The following is an 11,426-nucleotide window of genomic DNA, read 5'->3' on the forward strand; positions in this document are numbered from 1 at the left end:
TTTTTTTTTAATGTTTGAATATATATGCAAATTTAGCGTATAATATTTCACAAATGATGCATACATTCGCATATCTTAAAAAAAAAAATTAAAATCTAGATTATTGGCTAAAATCAGAGAAATAAATACATATTCATTAGCCTAGATAATAAGATAATCTTCTAAAAGTGCTGGCAAACTGCAACAATGGCATGGAAACACATAGATTAAATATTGTAAGAGCCATTGACCCTTTTTGTGTTTGTTTGGTTGTATAATTGTATGTTTTCGACCGTGCTATGGAGCACAGATTAACAGAGAATAGTTTGTTATATGTACAAGACAAGTCGCACCCTTATCTGTGTTAATGAATACAAGTAAGCATTTTAACTCTAAGGAACAGGAGTGGACATTCAAAAGTTTTCAACTGTTAACGTAGCTGGCTATACGCATGCGTCAGACACCAAAACGACATGCAACCTATAGTGGCTAATGGTAAGCCGCTACAAATATCAATCAATCCGTTTGTAGCTATAGACACAATAGAGTACATTAAAATACATAGGCTTGGTCCAGGTTCAGGTTACATCACGTGTGCCCTTTAGATACATTTGTTTTGCAGTTTAGAAGTGCATAATATTATATTGCACATTACAGTAGGCCTATAACAATTATTCATTTCGCTAAACCTTTTTTTACTTCATCATAGCCTATTCTTCCAATATTTGCTTTGGTTGACTTGAAATTAAACTAAATACCTTCATATCCTTTAATCAATTTAAACAAACTATCTTAAATCTGCCAAACTCTACCTGTAACTGTTTTAATTAGGCTATATTGTACTTTCACCCATTTCATTTTAATTGCTGCCACTCTTCACCACTGTGTAAATGTTTCAATTGTTTTTTTTTTGTTTTTTTCTTCTCTTCACCTGTTGTTGTGTATTTGATGTATTTGCATTGAATATTGTGTATGCATTGTTGTTTTTCCTTGGAATTTGTTTGAACTCGACGTCATTGTAAATGAGGGTCACCCCTCAATTGGTCTCTCGAGGATAAATAAAAGTTAAATGAATGAAAATGAAATGAAATTCATTATGAGAAATAATAATAATATCAACTTTTTTTGTTCAGAAGTAGGCCTAAACAAGTATTGGGCAAAAAGTGCTGACAACAGCTGAGAATGCATACGATAGCCTACTTTTCACTGGCATTGTGTCCACTATTACAATTCCACTTATATGTAACCGTGACGAGAATACCTCTCTAAATAGGCTACTATAACTATTCGTCTTATTATTTAGAAATGGCAGAGCAGTCAATTAACAGTCCAAAAAACTGTGTATACATAGTTAGGCTAAGTAGTACAGCTTTATATACAGCTCTGGAAAAAATTTAAGAGACCAGTCTGGATTTTTTTTTTTTTTAAATCTTCATCTCTACATTACTTAATGGAAATGCTCTAAAATGAGAATATTTTTGGGGGGGAATTTGGTAGAAATGTTGTCAGTAGTTTATAGAATAAAACCAAAATGTTCATTCTACTCAAACATATGCCTGTAAATAGTAAAACGAGAGACACTGAACATTTGGAGTGGTCTCTTCATTTTTTTCCAGTGCTGTATACATAGCATAATATCAATCAATACGTTCGTAGCAGTAGACAATACAATAAATGACAGTGACTATACGATATAATGAATGTCAGTACTTACTGTGTTTCTCCTCCAGTGAGATATGATGTTAAAGTGTCTCGTGAGTTCTCCTCCGCTGTCTGTCTGTGAGTGCGTGTGTGCGCTCTCAAGCTTTTCATTTAAGGCACCGTCTCTCTCTCTCTCTTTCTCTCTCTCGCTCTCTCTCTCTCTGTCTCTGTCTCTCTCGCTCTCTCTTTGTGTGTGTGTCTCTCTCTCTGTCACTCTCTCCCTCTCTCTCTGTCTCTCTCTCTCTCTTGTGTGTCTTTCTCTCTCTCTCCCTGCCTCTCTCCCCCTCTCTCTCTCCCTCTCTCCATCTCTCTTCCTCTCTCTCTCCCTAAATCACTGGCCAATCAAAACGTGAATACATTTTTCACTCAGCCAATGAGGTGGGAGATATAGGCTACACACACACACACACACACACTCTCTCTCTCTCTCTCTCACACTCACGCACGCACGCACGCACGCACGCGCACACACACACACACACACACACACACACACACACACACACACACACACACACACACACACACACACACACACACACACACACAGAGGGTATTTACCAGTTTGCACCAGATGTTTGCGTCTTCCTGTGATTCAGTCGTTGAGGACAAGGAGTGTATCCGGATGTCCAACTCATAACTGACCCAATTACTGAAACATTATATACAAGATGCTGCACGTACATGTTAAGGAAGCTACTTAAAGCTGGGGTCTTATGACATCTATTGCAGTGTGTCCGTCCTGGGAGAGGGATCCCTTACTCTGTCGACTCTCCCTGAGATTTCTTCAATTTTTTTTTTATTCCCGGTAAAGGGTTTTTACTGGGAGTTTTTTCTCAGCCGAGCTAAGGGTGTAAGGGCAGGGTGTCATATTGTATCATATTGTATGGAATGTAAAGCCCACTGAGGCAAATGTATTTGTGATTTTGGGCTATACAAATAAAACTGATTTGATTTGATTTGATTTGGGGTGGAGGATTTGTGGAGAAAATAGCAGTTGGGATAGAGATTTGAATCCAAATACCTCAACCGCTCCACTTGTTCTCTTTGGTCCCTCCCCTATGGTCCCTCCCTGACACGCTCTACACCAACAAAGTCGTGCCAAAGTCAAGTGAATGGACAGTCCCAACAGCCAATAAGAACAGAGAATCGGAGCCTCGCTCTGATTGGTCAAAGTGTCAGCTCATGTTAATTTTGACCAATCAAATCACATACCCCAGCTTTAAACTGAAACTTCCAAATAGTTGACACGGGAGGAAGTTGAACTATAGCAATGTTTAAAGCTAGGGTATACGATTTCTGATTGGTCAAAGTTAACATGAGCTGTACACTTTGACCAATCAGAGGGAGGCTCCGATTCTCTGTTCTTATTGGCTGTTGGGACTGTCCATTCACTTTGGCACGACGTTGTTGGTGTGTAGAGCGTGTCAAGGAGGGACCATAGGGGAGGGACCAAAGAGAACAAGTGGAGCGGTTGAGGTATTTGGATTCAAATCTCTATCCCAACTGCCATTTTCTCCCCAAATGCTCCACCCCAGCTTTAAAGTCCCTACGAGGAACTTTTAAATATTTCTGAAACAGTCTAATTTTTTCCTCTGATGATCATAAATGGCATGTAACAGCAAAACGAGACCATCAGTGCTAAAAGAATGCTGTTTTTATATAGTTTTTGTTTGTCACTGTGATATTGTTGATGGGATGTGGGCTCATCCTGTTGGACTAGTGGCCTGAGGAAAACAATGCCACGTGAAAAATCCTTTTCCGGCTGCTTGTCAATGGCCTTTTTTTTTTATCTGTGTGGTATAGAATTTTTTTATTTTTATTTTTATTTTATTTTTTCTAAGAACACACACACACAACTGAAGTGAACACAAAAACAAAAGACAGAACAAAATAAACAACTAACATGGCGTACTCTACTTTACAGGTTTCTAAGGACATTGTTTAAACTAAAGGCAAAATGTTAAGCAGAAAATAAAAAGTCAACGAGGTGTCATGTAGGTCCCTTCAGTACTGTTATATAGTCCAGGAAAGGCTGACATATCTGTTTAAACTTCTCTGCTTTCCCTGGAATCTCATAACAAATTTTTCTCCATATATAAAGTACTAGAGAACTCTATCCCTGCGTTCCAAATCACTTACTCTTTCTTTTTACTACACTACATACTAAAGTACAGAAGAGTTTTAGGGCCACAGACAGGAAAGAGAAAAAAAAATCAGATAAGGAAGATTTTTTTTTTCATTATGTCGAGAAATGTCAAGAATAAAGACAAATACTCCAGAATGCTATTGGAGTTAGTGGGGGCATTTATGTATTTTCAGCAAAACTACAATTGACGTGCATGTGTTGGGACGTCCTAAATCTTTTTTCTACCATACTAAATAGTAGGGAAGTATGGGGATTGGAACGCAGGGCATGTGTCTGATATTTTAACCCAATTTTCTTTTTGGGGTCAGACTCACTCAGGAAAAGCTGCACACTTAAGACACGGCGGCCATGTTGATTTGGTCCATTGTGTTGTGACTGTGGTGATGAAACATTCACTCAACTGCCTTTGTGCCTTTAAGTAAACCGACCAGGAGATAGACAGGGCCCGGTCTAGACTATGTAGGGGCCAAAAGCAAGATTTGTAAACACTCTGGGACAGGCCTTTAAAGGGCTGTTTGAGGGTTAACACTAGGTTTTAAGGACAGGCCTTTAAAGGGCTGTTTGAGGGTTAACACTAGGTTTTAAGGACAGGCCTTTAAAGGGCTGTTTGAGGGTTAACACTAGGTTTTAAGGACAGGCCTTTAAAGGGCTGTTTGAGGGTTAACACTAGGTTTTAAGGTTCAGGTATGAATTAGGTTTATGTTAGGGTTAGTGTAAGGGTTGGGGTTAGGCATTTAGTTTTGATGGTTAGGGTTAGTGTAAGGGGCTAGGGAATGCATTATGTCAATGAATGTCCTGAAAGTTTAGCCGTACAAATGTGTGTGTGTGTGTGTGTGTGTGTGTGTGTGTGTGTGTGTGTGTGTGTGTGTGTGTGTGTGTGTGTGTGTGTGTGTGTGTGCGTGTGTGTTCTTTGTTTATCCACGTGAGTTCAGGATTCCTGATTGCTCCAAATCTGGGCCAAACTTCCTGATGATGTAGTGGCACCCACGAAGCTGATTGTGCTAATCAACACACACACTCACACACACACACACACACACACACACACACACACACACACTAAACGGCTGATTGTGGTAATCAAGCTGACAGTTTGCGTGGTGCATTGTTTGAAATGGGTCCGTTGGCGCTTTCAGACCTCGTTCGCTGGGTGTGTGAACGACCTTGGGATAGTCTAACGTCAGTTTTTCTGGCGCACGTTTGTTTCCTTTATTTCATCTACAAACAAACACACGCGGAGAGAAACAACGTTATATATTGTTGCAAAGAACACACACACACACACACACACACACACACAAACACAAACACAGACACACTTACACAGACACACACACATACAGAGAGCTAAACAGACAGACACACACACACTAACTCACAGACATAGATGAACACACACACACTTACTCACAGACATAGACAGACACACACACACACACAAACACACATAGACAGACACACACACAGACCCACAGATGTACACACACACACACACACACACTAACTTACAGACAAAAACAGGTACACACAAACACACACAGACTAATACACACAAACACTAACTCACACACACACACACACAGACAGACAGACAGACAGACCCACAAAAACACACACACACTAACTCACAAAGACAGACACACAAACTCACTCACAGACATACACACACACACACACAGACCCCCCCTCCCCCCCCCCCCCCCCCACACACACACACTTCTGTTTATGATGCTTATGGCCTTTGCTCTACTTATATTCTCACGTGAGGACACGGCACATTTAGATGCTTATCTACAGCGATTGTTTGTTTACATTGTAGCCTGTGTTACAGACATGACCGAATCCTTGCTTGCTAACCCATTAAACCCCCCCTCTGTCCCCCCCCCGCCCCACCCATTCTAACGGACATAACTTTGACAGGATGCTTAGACAGAAGGAATTCGAGAGATTGCAATTAGGTGATTCCAAAATTACAGACAAAAGAAGTGACCTTTAAAAGATGCTACGAGGAACTTTTCAATATTTCTGAAACAGTCTCATTTTTCCTTTGATGATCATAAATGACATGTAACAGCAAACTAGACCATCAGTGCAAAGAATGCTATTTTCATATACACTGCGTTCCAAATCACATACTATTTCTTTTTACTACACTACATATATACTAAAGTACAGAAGAGTTTTAGGGGCCACAGACAGGAGAGAAAAAATAAGGAAGATTTTTTTTTCATTATGTTGAGAAATGTCAAGAACAAAGACGAATACTCCAAAATGCTATTGGAGTTAGTGGGGGCATTTATGTATTTTCAGCATACTACAATTGACAGTGCATGTATTGGGACATCCTAAATCTTTTTCTGGAATACTAAATAGTAGGGAAGTATGGGGATTGGAACGCAGGGACAGTTTTTCTTAATGCCTTTGCTCTGGTCTGAATCTCCACCAACTCAGACCAAACTATTTACTCTGTAGCAAATGCTGTGATTACTTCGCAGTATTTTAAGTGTGAAGCAGAAGTGGGTCAAGAAAAAATGAAGGCACTCTGTTGCCCTCTGCTGGTTGCACACACACACACACACACACACACACACACACGGAGAGAGAGAGAGAGAGAGAGAGACACACACACACACACACACACACACACACACACACACACACACACGGAGAGAGAGAGAGAGAGAGAGAGAAACACACACATACACACACACTTGCTCTCTCTCTCTCACACACACACGTTATCTCTCTCTCTCTCACACACACACACACACACACACACACGGAGATAGAGACACACACACACACACACACACACACGGAGATAGAGAGAGACACACACACACACGGAGAGAGAGAGACACACACACACACACACACACACACACACACACACACACACACACACAAATATATTTTTTTTCTCAGGACATACAGTCTATGGTAAGGGCAGCTTTATGGAGGTTCTGACCCACAATCCACTGCAGCAGAAGTTACATCACATGGACTGAGCCTCCCAGTGAAAACAACCAGCGATGAGACGGATATATAAGCAAGAGGCAAGATCAAAGAGCCATGTTAGGATGAAATAAATAAGTAAAAGTATGTCCCAACTAAGTGTAGCATACTGCATCCTAACTGCATACCTATTATGGTCAGATGTAGTATGTAGAATAGTTGAAAAGAAAGAGTATGAGATTTGGAACGCAGGGAATATATCTGGTTCTGCTTTATCGATTTCCATCTTTCTCTCTAGGGCTGCAGCTAACGATTATTTTGATAATCAATTAATGTGTCGATTATTTTCTTGATTAATCGATTATTAATCAATCCGTGTTTTGGTCCGTAAAATGTCAGAAAATGGTGAAAAATGTTGATACATTTTCCAAAGCCCATGTTGACGTCCTCAAATGTATTGTTACGTCCAAAACACACAGATATTTCAGTTTACTGTCATAATAGGATTAAAGAAACCAGAAAATATTCACATTTGAGAAGCTGAAATCAGAGAATTTGGATTTTTTTTATTAAAAAATTACTTGAAACGATTAATCGATTATCAAAATAGTTGCCGATTATTTTAATGATCGATTAATAATCGATTCGTCGATTAATCGTTGCAGCTCTATTTCTCTCAAAACAATGAATTTTTAATAAACCCCATTCGGTTTCTTAGATTATTTATTGTGTTTCCATTGTTATGCAAAACAAAACATATTATAAATACATCGTTAAAAAGGCCTGGGTGAAGAAGATCAAGTTGTAGCACAGAAAAACTAAATTTCTTAAAATAATTCTATTGCGTTTACCGTACATGTCATGGCTTTAAAACATCAGAAATCATTCCATTAAGTCCAGAGTAAGAGACACACACACACACACACACACACACACACACACACACACACACACACACACACACACACACACACACACACACACACACACACACACACACACACACACACACACACACACACACACACACACACACACACACACACACACACACACACACACACACACACACACACACACACACACACACACACACACACACAAAGTGTTTCTGTATGTAGAGAAAAGTTGAATTCGTATGATGGAGTATAAGTGCCATGCTGGGGGAAAAAAATACATAAATTAGGCGAAACATTTATTTAAAAAAAATTATGATATGATAATAAAGTCGGAATTTTACGATGACACAAAAACCTTAATTGTGGTCAGGACTGCGGCCAAGAACTGTGTGTGTGTGTGTGTGTGTGTGTGTGTGTGTGTGTGTGTGTGTGTGTGTGTGTGTGTGTGTGCGTGTGTGTCTGTCTGTCTGTCTGTATGTCTCTGTGTGTGGTATTTATTTATTTTTATTCTTTATTTATTTATTATTATTATTATCAGTGGCCCTATAACTCCACCACTTGTTTGAATTTTTTAAAAATCTGAATAAAATAAATTCCATTCACATTAACCAACTGTCCGTTTGGCTCGATATCACCGTCAAGTGAAGTGTCAACTCAGTGAAAATGTCGTGAGGCTTTCAGGGTTTTGAAGTAATTCAGCTTTACAGTGTTAAAAAGTTGTCCTTGAATCCCATTAGGGACACGGCAATGTTACACCTGCAAACGTAATACAAATCTGCATCTTTTAAAGCTATGATGCGTAACTTTTGAACTATGAATGTATGGCGGTTTCATTCAAGCAATCACCAAACAAAGTTGATTAAGCCTATTATCAGCTCCACAAAACTCTCTCTGTATGTCTCAGTATGGCAGCGTTTACAAACTGGTGTCCCCCCCCCCCCCTGACACTAGTGCAGGAGCTCAGAAAAATCCCAAGAAGAGCCCAAGAAATGTTTCAGTTGTTGATTCTACTGCTAAGAAAAAACCTGGACGTACAGCAGAAGGTATAAAATCCATGAGCCATCACTGAAGGCTTTACCTCATGTAGATGCACCGACTAGTGTTGTTGTAATTACTCAGAATTCCTCATGGGGGGACGACAGAAGATACGCACTGTAGCTTTAAAAGATGCAGATTTGTATCACGTTCGCGGGTCCAGCACAATGGAGGTAATGAACACATACATTCACAATCGTTTGAATCTCCTATGAACTTCTTCCTGTGTTGTCGTCTATTATCTAGCCCGCCATTTACAGGCCCGTCTGTAATAGCTCCTTTGTCTGTATGGATGAGGTGAGCTAAAGGTGTAGTCAGTGATTCCGGAGAACGCTTGTTGTGATTTTTTTTAAACTTTTGGTCAAAATCAGTGAATATCTCCTCATGATCCGCTACCTGTCTGTACTGTGTGTGTGTGTGTGCTGAAAAATAGTAATCCAGTGTTAATACACAGCCTAGGCTCGGTAAACTGGCATGTTGCAAGCTAAGGTGGGCCACTACATGCATACAATTTGGGGCGACTGTGGCTCAGGTGGTAGAGCGGGTCGGCCGATGATCAAAGGGTTGGAGGTTCGATCCCCGCCCTGCCACCTGTGTCATGGTTGTTGTGTCATTGGGCAAGTTACTTCACCCACCTTGCCTCGTGTGAATGTCGATAGTTAGCCTGCTGCTATCGGTGTATGAATGTGTGTGTGAATGGTAACGTGGGAAAGGAAAACAGGTCTCCCTTGCAAAAGAGTCTTCGGTCTCAATGAGACTTACCTGTAGAAATAAAAAGGTTGACATACCAGTTTACAGAGCCTAGGCTGAGTTAATTAACACTTGATTTTCTTCAGGGCACGCACACACACACACACACACACACAGTACAGACAGGTGGCGGATCATGAGGAGATATTCACTGATTTTGACCAAAAAGAAAGTGATTTTAACAGCAAGCGTTCTCCAGAATCACTGACTGCACCTTTAAATAGCTGTGGTGATTGGATGTCCACCTGATAGCAGCAGCATTAGTGGTATTGAGTCTATCGTTGGTATTCCTTCAGTATCTGTCCTGCGATCACTAGTCTCTGTATTTCACTGGTTCCCTCGTAGATTTCTGTGATTCGAGCGTCGCGGTAGTGTCTCTCTGCGGGCATGTCCGACACGTAGCCCATCCCACCGAGCACCTGGATAGCCTGGGGTAAGGGGCAGAGATAGAACAGGTTAAATCAAATCAGCCCAAAATCACAAATACATTTGTCTCAGTGGGCTTTACATTCCATACAATATGATACAATATGACACCCTGCCCTTACACCCTTAGCTCGGCTGAGAAAAAACTCCCAGTAAAAACCCTTTACCGGGATTAAAAAAAAATAATTGAAGAAATCTCAGGGAGAGTCGACAAAGTAAGGGATCCCTCTCCCAGGACGGACATGCTGCAATAGATGTCATAAGTAGAGAAAATCACGAAGGAGTTTGATCATTGACCAGGTGATTACATGGTAATACTAAAGTAAAGTGTGAATAGTGTGGATGCAGGAAGACTTCAGATGCTGCCAGAGGATCCACACCGTCTCGTCTCCACCAGGGAAAACTAAGGTTTCCAGCGCCGGGAACAGTTTAAAAAGTCACCAATAGTTGTTTTTTACCGGGATATTAACAGTTAGTGATTTTATTTATGTTTCTAAAGATTTTCTTCATTTCTTCTTGGATCTTCAAGTAAAATTTAAGACTTTTTTTTAATACATATTTAATGCCATTTGAAATTAAGTGTAATGCCTGAATGTACGTCAAGGCCATACTGGCAAAAGCAGGCAGAGTATAATGGAAATCATGTACCCATTTTATGATCCTTTTAATGATAAAAACATTATAAACCCATTCATATTTCTGAAAAACATGTTTCTGACATTTCTGTATTTATTCTATCCTACGAAATGGCAAAAATAAAAAAAATTTAACACTATTTGAAAGCCCTTATTTATAGAACATGAAATTCACTGTTTTTTTTTATGCTTTTAAACCTGCAGTGTGTAGAATTTAGGGTTTTATTTCCTAGCAGATTTTGTAGAAAGTAATTATAATATCCATAAGTACATTTAATTTAGTGCGTAATAGCTGAAAAAAAAATGTTTAATTATTTTTTTTCCCTTAGAAAGGGTCTCATATATGTCCATATTTCTGCATATTTTGGACCAAGGCCTAGTGCCGCCATCTTGAAAGTGTCATAGTTGGAATGTCATCAGGTGCATTGTTTAAAATTTAGAATTGTTCTTGTCCTTGAAGGCCACTGTAGCTTCTGTTATTATTCTAAAGGGGTGGGGTTACCCAGGGAGCGTTGCATTCTAGAACTTTGTAGAACTTTCTTGATGATGTCATATTACACAGTGTCCCTTTAAAGACCATGTGGGTACCCTGTTTATCGTCACAGTTGTTTGTTCCTTACCTGATGTGCGCAGAACGTGGCGGCCTCAGATGCTGCTAGTTTGGCCATGGCGGCTTCCTGCAGAGACAAACACAGAGGACATATCAAGTTATTTTACTTTCTGCGTTTCACATTTGTACATTTTTCACATTCCCACTTGTTGTAAAAGCTATAGTGCGTAACTTCTTTTCATATAAATGAATATCAGTTACATTCAAGCCCCCCCCCCCCTGACACTGGTGCAGGAGCTCAGAAAAACCCAAGAAGAGCCCAAGAAATGTTTCAGATAGTGTTGTTG

At 39.9% G+C, this 11,426-nt stretch overlaps 2 protein-coding genes across 3 annotated transcripts in view; both read right to left on the reverse strand.

Annotated features, from left to right (window-relative positions):
• The window catches only part of cldn5b (claudin 5b), a 168,892-nt gene extending 167,134 nt beyond the window's left edge, over positions 1 to 1,758 (reverse strand). For both annotated transcript variants that reach the window (XR_013845337.1, XM_080046882.1), the window contains exon 1: positions 1,694 to 1,758. The gene's annotated coding sequence lies outside the window, so the exon portion shown is untranslated. The remainder of the gene's footprint in view (positions 1 to 1,693) is intronic.
• A 6,095-nt stretch (positions 1,759 to 7,853) lies between these two features.
• The window catches only part of acads (acyl-CoA dehydrogenase short chain), a 13,825-nt gene continuing 10,252 nt past the window's right edge, over positions 7,854 to 11,426 (reverse strand). The window contains exons 9-10 of the mRNA XM_080047102.1: positions 11,150 to 11,206; positions 7,854 to 9,896 (exon numbers count right to left, since the gene is read on the reverse strand). Coding sequence (XP_079903228.1) covers positions 9,744 to 9,896; positions 11,150 to 11,206 — 210 coding nt within the window. The 3' untranslated portion in view covers positions 7,854 to 9,743. The remainder of the gene's footprint in view (positions 9,897 to 11,149; positions 11,207 to 11,426) is intronic.

This window comes from Ammodytes marinus (assembly GCF_949987685.1).
Source record: "Ammodytes marinus genome assembly, chromosome: 18".
Lineage (NCBI taxonomy): Eukaryota > Metazoa > Chordata > Actinopteri > Uranoscopiformes > Ammodytidae > Ammodytes > Ammodytes marinus.